This window comes from Diadema antillarum, unplaced genomic scaffold (genome assembly GCF_040938485.1).
Source record: "Diadema antillarum isolate AM-2024a unplaced genomic scaffold, OU_Dant_1.0 seq00000565_RagTag, whole genome shotgun sequence".
Lineage (NCBI taxonomy): Eukaryota > Metazoa > Echinodermata > Echinoidea > Diadematoida > Diadematidae > Diadema > Diadema antillarum.
Window position 1 is genome coordinate 2,497,307 of NW_027271504.1, and position 14,973 is coordinate 2,512,279.

The 14,973-nt window shown below is 39.4% G+C and overlaps 1 protein-coding gene across 1 annotated transcript in view; it reads left to right on the top strand.

The window, feature by feature from the left end:
• The window catches only part of LOC139735168 (uncharacterized), a 59,555-nt gene that overhangs the window by 11,107 nt on the left and 33,475 nt on the right, over positions 1-14,973 (top strand). The window contains exon 2 of the mRNA XM_071645928.1: positions 981-1,087. Coding sequence (XP_071502029.1) covers positions 981-1,087 — 107 coding nt within the window. The remainder of the gene's footprint in view (positions 1-980; positions 1,088-14,973) is intronic.

Sequence of the window (14,973 nt, forward strand, 5' to 3'; positions counted from 1 at the left end):
GGAACAAAGTATACATGCATGTACTGACTGTCAGTAGTTAGCTAGGGAATTTGGGGTTTATGGGGTCAAAGGTCAGGGGTCAAAGGTCAAGGGCAATACTTCGAAATTTTACTATTTTCCTTATATTTATGCAATGCCAGCAGGATTATTTATTTAAATCTTAATGTATGCATGTATATTACCCACTAGAGATTCTCTGGGATTTTTTTCTTTTTTGCCAAGAAGGTCAAAGGTCAAAAGGTCAAAGATCAAGTGAAAGTGCTGAACTTACTACTTTTTCCATATCTCGGAAGCGGCTCAAGTAATCTTTAAACTTAGTACATATTTATGTATGTTCTGCCTGACAGTGATTCTCTTATGAATCAAAGGCCAGATGAAAATGATAACAATTTACTGTTCAATACAGAAATTGCACTTTTTCTCCATACCTTGAAAATTACTCAAGTGCGTAAACTTATGAAAGGGTCAAAGTCGAAGTTAAAGTACATGCTCTCCTATTCATCCAATTAAACATAGGTCAAGGAAGGTAAACATTCGATGCATTTGTGACAAACATGTCATTTTAATATTTTGCCAATTTTGTGAAAATGTAATCACTCATTGTCCACATGTACTATAGACCTATTAGGAGAATCGTGCATTATGGCGGAGGCATACCAGTCGCCATAGCGACATTTCTAGTTCCTTCTGTTATATTGGTGATGATGATGTCGGTAATAAAGTAATGGTAGAAGTAGCAGTAGCAGTGATAGTAGTACATGTAATATCCCATAATTGCCAATGGTAGTGTTGCTATGATAATTACTCAGTTATTCATTCATTCATTATTACCAGTATCATTCTCGTTCATTTTCTGCCCTTGTAACCACTATCCCTACTACAGCTACTGGTTTTTCTACCACTACAAGTTCTATTGCAACTCTGGACTGTTGAAGCTAATTCAGATAGTAAATGTTTGTGTCTTTTCCTTCTCCTCTTAGGTGCGTCATCGTCTCGCCCAAGTGGAAGACTTTCAAGGGGCTCAAGTTATCGTGGAAGGACAAAATCAGACTCAACAATGCCATCTGGAGAGAGTGGCACAACCAATGTAAGTCTCCTGCAAGTATCCCCCCTTCCCCTCCCTTGGGTTCATGAACGGTCAAATTTGTGCTGTAGGGGCCACAATGGAGGGATACCCCAACAGTGACCTTTTCAGAGAGGTGGCCCTTCTGGATGGGGTTGTGCTGGTTATTTTTCATAAGTTAGCAGACCCCTTCATGCACTACTATTGGATAACATGCTATGGTTGTATCAGCTACACTGTTCATAGATGTGTATATCATGTAGGTGTAGGTTGAATGTACATGTGCAGATAATATCAATTCAATAGCACAAATTTATCAACGTCCGCAAGAATGCAGTGTACACTGATACGATACACCTGCTGACGTGCACACTGAATGATCTGCTCATCCTGTTATTTACACTTTTGTTGGTCCGAATTCTTCTGTAAGCAGATGTCTTATTGTGTGCAAGCAGTGTCATATTATGACTTTGCGCTCATAGGCATGAAAACACTGGCCATTATTGTCTGCGCTAACCAACTGGGCAAGGGATTACAGACTGATGGCTGCTGGTTGCATAAGACAGGCTGCTTTATTGCATGCAAGTTTGCAATGGGAGCTTTATTTTTTGATATCAAGCCAGTGTGCGATGGTGGCCATTCTACACAGGTGCATGCATGTAGCAGGGCGATTTTTAGGTGGCTCAGTGAGTAGCGCATCTACCTTGCAATCAAATGGCTTGGGTTGGAGTCCCGTTTAGTCTATAGCTGAGCAATGTTGTGTGTAGTAGGCCTAATACTGTCCTCTCAAGTGGGATGCAAGAACACTCTGCAGCTCTGTCTCTCGCCAGTAACTGGTGGTCCCATGTGTAAGGGAATCACGATTTTTTTTTTTTTTTGGATTCACGTCGGTAAAAGTCCCACATCACTTCTTTGCAAAGAGCAGGGTTTAAACCCCTTTATTTCCTCACAAAGAGAAAGGTGCACACCAGGTGAAGTGGTCCAGCCCACATTGTAATACTGTATGTGCCGAATATTTCGCGAGGTTTTTATTTTTGCAAATTTTGCGAGTCAGGTGCTACAATTTGTATTCGCGAAATTAAAGACACGCAAAAATACTGACTCTGATCCCGATGTGAATGTGACATACGCGTTTACACTTCTCTGTTCAGTACAGGACTCTACGATCGCGAATTTAACCACTCACAAAATCGTCAGGAATTTTGCGAAAATTTAGACTCACGAAATGTATGGGGTATACAGTACGAGAAAACAGGTGAATGTGCCGAGCCCTTTAATTGCACCAGTTATAATTAACACTATTGGTAGTCAGCAAATCACATCAGCTCATCACATTGTGCCATCCACATGTATAAAGACGTATTATAGTACACAGGTAGCTACTGTTAACAGTTTGACTGTAGAAGTGATCCCTATATTTACCCCTCCCTCCCCACACTATTAATCTGAGGTATAAGTGGTGATAGGCTTGTTATAGTATGCATTCAGTGGACATGCCTCCATGTCCACGACCATCTAAATGGACATTGTATGAGCAGTCAAGTGAATGAAAGGTCAACAGCACCTAAAAAGTACTCTGTACTTTGACATTGCAAATTGTCTTGTGATTGTATTTGTTACCATATTTGTGGACCAAGAAGAACAGCCACATTATAGGCTCAAAATGTGTAGCCATGGCATAGAGATAGATGTTCAAACTTATATCAAACTAAAATCAAACATATGACAGGTTGTAATGCATACAGATTTTTGACAACATGTAGCTATTAGATCAATATACAGTTGAACCTCTCTTATCCGGCCTCCCTTTATCCAGATCTCTCTATTATACGGACGCAATCTAATTTTTTTTTAAAGATAATTACGGGAGGAAAGGGGGATTCCCAACTCCTTGAGCACTTTACAAACACACATGAATTACATATACTTGATACATTTCTTAATAATTATTTAGGTAAATCATCCCAAGAATTTATAAAAGAAAATGATTTCATTCTTGCAATTACGAACCTCTATTTGGGGGTCTGTTACTGAGTGTAACAATGAAAAGGTTGCAGTATACACATTTTAATACTACATGTGGTACTACAATGGGCTACATCAGTACATGTGTATGTATATGTACATGTATAAAGCATTGAGTCTCCGGTATCCGGCCAAATCCCTTATCCGGATGAGCCCTGGTCCCGACTTGTCCGGATACGAGAGGTTCAACTGTAACACTTATCATTGACATGAATGCAAAGGTAAAATGTAGAAGTTTAACATGTGCCACTCCATACACTGTACCTGGTACAGTGTATGTGCAGTGTGGGAGTGAAGGTACACCTAGGAAAGTCATATGTACCAGTGAGGGTTTGTGTGTGTGTGTGTGTGTGTGTGTGTGTGTGTGTGTGTGTGTGTGTCTGTGTGTGTGGGTGTGTATGTGAACATTTGTTGAGTCTTGAACTGCTGTTTGTATGCATATTGGACATCTGCCATTCTTATTTCCTATCAGGTGTCTTGGAAACTGGTAAGTGGTGACTGATGATAAACTTTGTGTGATAATTTGTTTTGTTGGTAATACTTTTGGGGTCATAAAGTGGTGGTAGTGAAAAGATAATCCTTTTGAGCTCCTATAGTATTTGTATTACAGTTTGTAGCCTTTTGCCAAGGCCCTCTCGTTGTATAGTGGTGAGCAAATGGGTGAACAAAGTGAGCTGAGTTTGACTGCGCAAGGGTCTTCTGAGATCTGATGTGCATCCTTATGTTAGCCCTTTGAATTACCGACTTTTGCTTCCCCGAATTGGAGTGCAAAAATCGACCAATCCACGTGTCTGTCTGCCCCTAGCCCGATATGCATACGGCGAGTGCATGCTACACACCTCCACGAGTGGTCAGTGATGCATGCTAACAGGCTGGACAACGCCGACAAGGAGGTTGTGGGGAGCGCGCCATTCCTTTGGTTGACCGGAGCCCGTTAATATGACTATTCAGTAAGGTTCAATGTGCCATGAATAATAATGTGTGAAGCAGATCTCAAAAGGCCCTCGCGTTGTCGCGTGTGGCTGGGCTGGCTTTGCTTGCCCGTTATAGCCATCGTACAGTGAGAGGGCCTTGACAAAAGACTACATATTTGTAGTGGATTTTGTTAAGATCATGTGTAGTATTTCAAGTCAGCCAGCAGGATATGGGTATTAGGTTTCAAAACAAATGTATTACCATAAAATCTAGTGTTCAAAGTCTACAGCACCTTATGTATACATAGCATAAATAGGCCTACAAAGTGTACATGTATGATGTACATCTCATGTGCATTTTATGACCAGCTGTCTAGTGTTAATATGTCCTTGCATAGTTCCTGTATTGTGTATGCTGGACATTGACATTTTACCTGTTTATTCACAATGTGGCCAAGGTTTAGCACTGTTGCTTTCATGAAGTCATGGACAAGTACCAGTTGCTTTGAAAGATAGCACTGATTTATTTGGCCAAAGGGGGGAGGGGGTGCAAGACAATACATAAAGCAGGGTACAGTGAAGATAGGTCACAGGGATGTGGTGCCATTTTAACTACTAGTAGTATCCATGTTAGATTGTTTCTATTGCAGTCAAATGCTGTTTGTTTGTTTTTTATTTAAGCCAATGTATTGTCATATTGAGCAGATTGATTGTGCTGCATGTTTCTTTCAGTTTCATTTCTACCTTTGTTTGGCTGCGAGGTTAACGAAAAAGGCTAGAGCAATTCATTCTTTTGAAAGGAGAAGCGACAGGAGCTCACAGTGAAATAGTGAGTCCTGAAAAAAAAAAAATAGATACAAAGCAGAACATTGCTGCATCATATTTTTATAAATCATCTTGCAGTGACTTCATCTGGCTGCATTTTTATGCCTCTGCCATGAAGTGTCGCCGGAGGCATTATGTTTTCGTTTTTCTTGTTTGTTTGTTTGTTTTTTTTTTATTTTGGCTAGCACTTGAGCTACAATTGCTGAGACCTGCGCTGAACAGTCCATGTCTTCTCCGTCCTGTTGTTGATATCTCTGTCCTGAAGTCATGTGTGTGTTGTCTTGAGGTCAAATATTTGTCAATATTAAAGCCTTTATCAGAATATCAAAGCAAGTACACTACAGGTGCCAACTTCTATACTGTAAAACTAGGGATGTTCACATAAGTGCATTTTAATTTTGGGCATTCCGTGAGAGCCAAGATTTGTGAAATTAAAAAATGCATTTTTATGTCAAAGGTTTTGTATACACTATACATGTACAATTGTACATGTATAGTGTATAGTGTATAGTGTATAGTGCATTGAATGCCAGTGGCAATTAGTGAAAGTTTCACGCTGAGAAAAAGGCCATTGGCTCCAATTTGTGAAAATTCTATGCCTCATAAATATCTTGCTTTACAGTGTGCAGTAAACTTACAGATGAATGAATGACAGGACCTTGGTAAGTTTCGTAGCAGGTACACATAACTGTGACTGTGATATTTCTGTTTGAAAGGCAGTCATTATTCTCAAGCAAGCAGATATATTCTTGTTGTGTTTAAGATGTGAACATTAATATGAGAGGCAGACAGACAGATAGACAGAAAAACACATTAATTAGTTTTTGTTTTTGCAAATTAATCTGTGTAAAGCAATGTTCTACTTTTACATGCATTCTGTTTGTACTCTCACAGCAGAAAACGGTTGCGTACAAATGTCAATATTGCCAGTCAGTTACCAGCAAAACTGAAACTACAGTTATGGCTTTTTGTATTGGACATACGTATGTACAAAAATGCATGTATGATTGTTGTTGACCTTTTTGGAATAGATAACTTGTATGGTGGTATAAGGAAGGGTTTTTTGTTTTAAATACAAACTTATAGGCCTACAAGTAGCACAGTGAACATATATGCCATATATTTTGTGAATATCTGGAGTCCCATGCTTTTCGAATTCAGCAGCACACAGAATTATTAACTCTGATCTGGACATGAATGCGACATCCACGCATGCATTTCTTCGTTCGTTACTGTACTCCATGATCAGGAATTTAACCACTCATGAAATTATCAAGAGGACATCTGGCACAATCTGTGAGCAACAACATCAGTGCTGTGTGCAAATTGCCAATGTGGTTGTACCATCAGTAAGACTAAAAGATAAAAAGAATTCTCGCTATCGCCAATGACGTAAAAAGTACCTGGATGTTGATTTAAGCGTCATTTACGGTGCATTATGGGATATTCCGGTAGCAAAGTCACTTCCGTTCGTACGCGCGTGATACGTGACCAATGCTATTTACACACACAACCGACTGTATTCTACGTGTACTTCCGGTTTTCTCGACTTGAATTACAGCTTTAATATGATTTGGAATTTCTCCATTCCTAAGAAATTGCTGTTAATACGACTATTGGTTGTTGCTGCGAAGCTGCCATGTGTTGTTCGCACGACAATAAATGAAAAAAATCTGCAGAAATAGGACCCTTACCTGCATGCGAGACGTGACGTGGCTGCGTGGGTGAAGTTTGCGGGTGACTCCACAGCGCAGTACGTGCACGCGCGACTTACTAGTAGTGGTAGTAGCACTAGGTAGTCAACGTAGTAGGCCTAGTGCCTACGTACATTGTACGTACATTTTGTACTTACTTGGAAGAAGTTGCTTCGGAGACAGGATAAATTCGAGATCACTGTTCGTTCCCGATTGTGTTCGCGACATCGTTCGACAGAGAACAAATCAAAAAAAGATGGGCATTCTATGACGATATACTGTATATCCAGGTGGGTGAATATTTTCCAGCATATGCATGCAGAGATGACTGATCTGTTGACTGTGATGTGCACATCGATCGCATGATCAAGCAGTACGCTGTACCGGTATGTGTTAGCTTATGCGCTGCGTGCAGTAGTGGTGCATGCTGATGCAAGGCCGCCCGGCCGCCGGCGGGGACTACAGTGTACGAGTATGACAGGCTGATGGCCACTCGCTGGCTCGGGCGGTACAGCGGCCTACTGTACTAGTACCCGTGGTCGGCGCGGCGCTATAGGTAAGGTACACGTACGCGCACGCTAGCGTTGTGCAAATTATGCCCCGCGCCGGAAGTGCTCTTGCTACCAAGTGCACTAAATCTTGATGAAAAAGCCACATCCGGGTACTTTTTACGTCATTGGCGATAGCGAGAATTGACATGTTTGTCATGACTAAATATATGAACGTTATTTTTAGAAGGTTAAAAAAAATGATTGTGCCAACAAAACAAGTGTTGGTGTTTGCATCACTGCCCAGGCAATTAAATTGTACAGGTGGGACTATCTTTCCTGCCCATGCACTGTGATTCTGAAGAACAGAGGGGGAAAACAACCCCCTTGTCCTCAAAAGTGCATCATGTACATCCGCTAAAAGTAATTGTGTGCAAGACAGGGTGTACTGAACTCTGTGTGTGTATGTGTGTCACTGACTCAGATATAAGTGGACTGTGTGTAAAAATTGTTGCGATACTTGCACACATGTGTCACGCTGCATTGCCAAGTTGCCCTGTTGTGTGCCCTGCAGTCTGGCTGTTTCCCAGGTCAGGCATATAATTATTTTGCCCAACATCATTGTGAATGCTTTTGTTTGATAGGTGTTGGTTTTTCCTTGTGAATATTTCCAACTGCCCTTCCCTGTGAAAGCTTATTCTTGCACTTTGCCATAGATTTTTGTATTGGTTGGGTACTAGTATATGAAAAATGGCAGACTGAACTGCAAATTAAAAGCAGTAATTCTATCAAAATGTGCACAAAGTGGAAATGGAATTGATTCAGTCAAAATTGGTCTAGGTCTAAATCTACCTTCATCATGACAGAAGTTGTACAGTGTGGAGCACCCCAGTGTATGGATTGTACTGAATTTGGATTTTGATTTAGTGCCATTACTCTTAGCATTTCTACAGCTTGAAACATTTTATGCCTTTCTTGTTTCTTTTCCTTTTGAGTTTGCAAATGAAGGGGATTTGGTTACACATCATCACCACTCATATATCAATTTGTTGATATGGTTTCACATCCTGTCGCTGTTTAGTGTACATTGTATTCATTAAAGACAAGAAGGAAAGTTGCAATAAAATCTTTTGAGATAAAATAAAAAGAAACAATTAAGACTGTCATGAGCACCTATTGACAACATGTCATTCATAATCAGGTTATTCTTATGTGAGTAAGAATTGAGGTTGATTGCTCTTGCATTGTCTTTTAGGAATGTTTCGTGCTTGATTCAGTACTCATTTTGATTCGTAGATTTTGCCATTTCGGCAGTGTGACATACAGTGCTCTCACAGTAGTTGTGTAGCAATGTAACCTCAAGGAGGGACGTGGGTGAAGGAGGGAGGCGTATCACCTCCTTAGTTGAAGTGATGCAACCAACAGACCAGAACCCATGTCAGATCCAGTGCAGATATTTGCAATAGTAGACAAGGACTGTTACGACTGCTTGAGTGTCAGTGAAGTAGTCATGCCTCACTTGTTTTAATGCCATTCGATGGCTGCCAGAACTGAGCCATGTCCATTCCAATGAATCGAAGGCTCTTGCAGAATTCTTGATTTTGTTGTGTGTGAAATAGATGACATATTGTACATGTAAGTCCTGTTGAGACATTTTCTTTGTGATATTGTTGAGGATAAATGAAGGGAAGTGTTAGTGTGCAGTCTTTAGAATAGGCAAAGTGTTTTTGTTTTGTTTTTTGTTTGTTTATTTTTTTCCTTTTTGATAGGGGAAGACAAACAGTTTTGGCACTGTGTTTAGAAATCAGCTTTGGATGCTTTAAAATCAGGAGTGAAATGCGAGTTTGTTGAAACCAAGATGAATAGAGCCGTAAACTATCATGTATAGTCAGCTATGACTGATTGAAGCGACTTTACGATTGCTTTTCAGTCACGTTGATAGTGATGTAAATGTAAGCCCTTGTCAATTTCTTTGTTTTTCTTGTTTATACTTCTCACTGAACAGCCTGCACCTGCTCATGAATGTACAGTTGAACCTCTCTTATCCGGCCTCCCTTTATCCGGATCTCTCTATTATACGGACGCAATCTCGCCGTGATTTTTTTAAAATAATTACGGGAGAAAGGGGGATTCCCAACTCCTTGAGAACTCCTACACAAACACACATGAATTACATATTACTTCCAACGTGATTAACATACATTACATCAAATTTCCTTCCAAATTCTTGCAAACACGAACCTCTATTTTGGGGTCTGTTACTGAGTGTAACAATGAAAAGGTTGCAGTATACACATTACTACATGTGGTACTACAATGGGCTACATCAGTACATGTACAATGTACATGTATAAAGCATTGAGTCTCCCGTATCCGGCCAAATCCCTTATCCTGATGAGCCCCGGTCCCGACCTGTCCGGATACGAGAGGTTCAACTGTATACCATACGATGTTCAACTGTATGCATGTGTGTGTGTGTGTGTGTGTGTGTGTGTGTGTGTATTTTTATGTGTCAAAAAAAAGTTATAGGTGGGGATTATAGTATGTACAGTGTTTACTGTTTATTTCTTTGGCTGGTTCATGCATGTAATATCCCTGGACCACCCTACTCTCCTAATTCATCTCCATAAAATTGAATACAAGATGCCTTTGTGTTCACCCATGTAAATTTGTATGAAATTGACTGCTACCATCAAAGAGTAGAGAGGTTAACACTACACTACACTGTACAAGGAACGTCACCGGTACTAAATCTTTGATGGATATTTTCTACATCTCAAGTTACATGCATATCAGTCAGCTCTGTGAAGGTACGGTATACCCTGTAGGTATTGGTATCCCTTCTGTGTTGCCACAGATAGTAAAGGCAGGGCAGCACGCATGCCTATGCACGTGTGCGAACCCCGTTGTCAATCTCCCTTTATTTATACCACAGTCAGTGGACAAAGTGTTTAAAATTGCGTGATTCACAATTTCTTGCACCTTTATAATTATATAAAGGGAGCATCGGGTTGCCTGAGTGGTCCTGTTATTCTGTTTCTTTTGTTGCTGTGTGGTTTTGGTACTAGTTGACGAGAGAGGTTGAATGTATTGGATGAAAAACAATCTGTTGAGTAGTCTGCAAGCACAGACTAAATCCCAGTCGTTCCCCAAGATGGCACAAACAGCTGTGGCTTCGGAGGTATTTCCACATGTTGTTTTCCCCTACCTCATCATACAGTGAACTTGAACAAGCGTATCAGTAGAAGTGTATTATGACTTGTCTGCGTGGCGGCTATGGAGTTAATCAGTATGTGTGTGTGTGTGTGTGTGTGTGTGTGTGTGTGTGTGTTTGTGTGTGTCTATGTGTAATGTGTGTAGTTAAAAAGGAATGATCGGATAATTCATTCTATTTTCTTTCTTCTGTTTGATTTCTGCCTGAAAATGAATTGAATGATTATTCTGGTTTTATGGATTATGGATTATGTCTCATAACTGTAGGAACATTTACATGATTTATGACAGATGTTATGTGGAATGTGTGTATTTTTTTTTGAATTGTTATATTCTCAAAGGAAATGGAATTAATAAAAAGATCACTGAAAAAAAAAAAAGTGTACAGTAGGCCTATGTGTGAGTGTATGATGACTAAGGTATGTGTCTATGTGTGTGTATTTGTGTTTATTTTGTGGGGGTTTTATTTTCTTGAAAGTCTTGTGCTATAGTTTGTGAATTTCAGAACACAGAACACATTAATTCTGATGCCAGCATGAATGCAACTGGTATCATGTGTATATTTCTCTGTTAATTGCTAATCTCCACTGCTCCAAATCTGACCACTCGTGAAATTTTTGGAAAGTCCCGCTTTGTGGAAAATTAGACCCATTATAAGGCCTATGTACAGTAGTGTGTGTGTGTGTGTGTGTGTGTGTGTGTGTGTGTGTGCACACACACACACACACATATATATTTGTATATACTTGTGTCCAAGCGTAGGGGCATACAATGTAATTTGCGCATGCAAATGCCTGTGCATGCAGTAGAGTGACAGTATGTGTCCTGTGCTTCACTGTGAGTATGTTGTAGTCACTCTATGAGAGACTGTGTCACTGGGTGTGAGAGGGGTGTGTCCATTGTTCATGCCAAATGGACTGCTTGCATGCACATCCCACTCAGTTGCAACAGGGTCTCTTGCCAATACTGTGGTAAAGGCAAGCTGTTAACGACTGAAATATACATGTAGAGTACATGTGCCATGTTCATCTTAGTACAAGTGTCAGAAAGTTGAATTTGATTTCATTTGTAAGTAGGTGGCATGTAGAATGCAGTATGGCTAACATGTAGGTCCTACACTGTATGAGATCTGGAAAGTCTATTAAAAGCTTGCTGTCTAAAATGTTGTGGACGTTACTTGTGATGTATAAAGATTCATTACTGTGCTTTTTCGATCTGTTTCATGCTTCATCAAAGATGAGTAAGATTGAAATGACATGGTGCCTCCAGCAGCAGTGGAGTATACATGTACAATTGTATTGTCTGGAAAGTTTGCATGATGTGATACTGCCACAAAACAGCGACAGCAAATTGGCATTATATTGTTGGCTCTATGTTGTCCTTATGAATGTGTAGGCATCCTACATATCTTCATAAACATTTGATAATCAGCAGGGTTATAATCTGATATTCATCTTATTTGAGCCAGGGTTAAACATCATTTGTGCAAAGATGACTGCTTATAAAATACAATTACATCTTCTTTAGATATTAATCAGCTGAGGAGTGTTGTCAACAATTACATTTCTGGAACTACAAATTTGTATTATTTCATCCATCAGAATGTATGGTTAAATGTAGATGCTATTTAAACATTGAAGAATATTAAATGGGTTAGTCAAATACCGGTTAGTGATTGGCTAAACACAGTCACGTGATGGAGGCACATTGGTTATGTTCGCCCATGGGCAGAACATTTTTTGTAATGTTCTCCCATGAGAAAACATTGTCACGTAACAAATGACAAACGATACCAAACGATTGAACGATCATATTTTTCATGCAATCGATAGGATAAATTTGCGTATTCCATACAATGCGAAAAAGCAGATGCGTACGAAAGTGTGATTTGAAGGACCCACGCACAGTGAATTTGGCTCTGAGCGAGCGATCGAGTGCGTTGTGCTGGTGGTTGACGTTTCGAACATGGCTTCCACGGTATTTGTATGGACTACATGGGTGTATGCAAGGGGGGGTCGGGAGGGTCGTACGACCCCCCCAAATTTTCAAGAGGTCCACTTTTTGTAAAAGACATTTTTTTTGAGGGCTTTTTACTCTATATAGGCCTACAACAGGAAAAAAAAGTGACCAGGTGGTGTTCCAGCAAATTGTCAAAAACCTCGTAAATTTCGTAACTTAGTTTTAGTATGTCATAATTTACCTTATTTGTAAACTGCACTGCCATGCCGAAAAAGTCACTTTTGTATGCACCAAATTGCCCCATTTTAAGGTATAGAATTCAAAAACTCCCTACCGTGGAAGGGGGGACACCCCCCTCCCACACCCTCCCCCCGCTCGGTCGCTCCGCTCCCTCGCAAAGGTAAAGGTCCAAAAATTTTGGTTACAACCCCCCCAGAAAAAATCCTGGATACACCCCTGGACTATTGATAGTATTTGACAAACCCACATAATATAACAGATGATGACTTCTGTTGTCGGGAACATGTACCAAACGTTCCACCCTCAGGGTTTGAAATGCTATTTTGGGAGGCTATAAGTCCCTCGACTTTGTCTTGGGACTTATAACCTCCCTCAATAGCATTTTAAACCCTTCGGGTGTAACATTTGATATGTTCCCTCCCCGCCAGTCATCATCTACAATTGTAACATGTATATATTGTGGCACTGGATGTAATGAACTCACTGGCAACATTAGTCTTGAACACTACAGACACAGTGGAAAGATAGCTCCATGATTGAAAGTTGTGCATCATCCATCCAGTTAGACTTTCTGGCCATAGTTCACCTTCATCTTGATATTAAAACAAACCCCCAAATTACAGGGTAAAGCAAAATGAATATCTAACAAGATCTTTATTTACTGAAAGCATTGAATAATATACTACTTGTTGTTCTTGTGTCAAAAGGCTGTCATAAACATGTATGTATCAGAAATATTTGAATTTGAGGCTGTGCTGGCAACAATCTTATCACCATCTCCCATGTGTCTTTGAAATGGATACAACTTTCTTGATGCAGTTCACTTCCAGAGAAAATAGTCTTTAAAATGTCACCCAAAAATAGGAGAACTGCAAAATGATGTATTAAAAATGACTTATTTCATGACTACAGGGAATAATGCTGCATATGTTTATAGTATAGAGGCCATCATTAATGTGTATTAAATATATATCAAAACTGTTAGAATTTGAGGTTATGCTTGTAACAGTCTCAGCACCATTTCCTTTTTTTTAAGTTGTGTGTTTTATTGTTTCACAATCATATGAAATCAGAAAATTTGTGTAAATGATTACAGTAGCAGTCATTGTGGAAAAAGGAAAACAGCACAAAAACAAAAAGTAACAAGTACCTTTCATTAAAAACCCATTATACATAAAACAAATCACCATGATTAAGAAATGTTGAGGAAAGCTAGTACAGCTCCAGTGAAGACCCACTGCCCCATAGGGCACATGTAGGGAAGAGCATCAATTAAAAGTTTAATACACAGTTTATTGCAAACAATTGAGTTTTACTCCTGCTCTGATTTAAACACAGAAAAACACACTCTCTCATCGTGATCTCCTCTATACTTTATCATCATATATCAAACTTGTAACTTGTCCGCAAAGTAATGTCTTCTAGCTTGAAAGTTAATTTCAGTTTGTTAGCATGTACATGATATTATACCAATGTTCTCATACTGTGTGACTTTGCTAATACCCAATTTGCGTACATTTAGCTACAAATACACGAGTACAATGTGCCATGATTTACTTTTATGTGCCTAGTGTTTCCACAATCAGCTGTATGCTGACAAGAAGATGTCAATTTCTTTGTCACAGAATGCAATCAAATTGTTTCTGTCAAGCATTAATTTTGGAGTTCTGTCTCTTCCAAAGTAACTGCTGTATATTTGTAATGCTTGTTGCCAAAGCACCACCTACTCCATAGTGTGACTCTTTGACTGAGTAAATATTGTGGTTGTGGTTTACTGAGTCAGTCTGAAGGCCATGTGGGCATCGGTATGTTGTTTGGAAACTGCTAGATGAAATTATGCATACTTTATAATTCTTTCGCTAGTAAGTGTACATACATGTATGCCAATTATGTATAATGTATACAACTGTAAGATTGACATTGCATTTGAAACACATGGATATGGAAATCTTTAAATTATCATCCCAAATAAACAAATCCATGTCTCCTTATTTATGGCCAACATGGCCTACAGGAAATTATTTCCCTCATTTTTAGGAATTGCATAATTTGCAATTTTGAAAAATTTTTCTGCTGCCCAAAATGAACTAATACTGCACTTTTGTATGTTGAAAGAAATAATGATCCCATGATGAAATGGAATGGTGCATGCTTACCAAAAATTAGACAAAGATGCAACAATGGGAGAACGTGAGAAAAGTTCATGATGTGAAGTCATACTTCACATGTATGTACAATTTGTGTGTGCATATTGTCGTGTACGTAACCTATATGTGGCTTCATCACATTTTCCCAGTGTGGTGTTGCCTTTGTCTGATTAAGAGGAGCTTGATAATGATAAATATATGAGCTTCTGATCCCGTCCATGTCTTTTCTGGATGCTTTTGTCCCCTCTCATGACAATTTCATATAGATACCTGCTGTTGCATAGAGCTTGTTATAGGGGAGAGATTACATGCCATATGATAGTACAGTTTAACCAGGTATTGTATTACCCACACTCTGCCTTTTAAGAAACTTCTTATTCATTCCCCTGTGCTTTATTCTTTTTT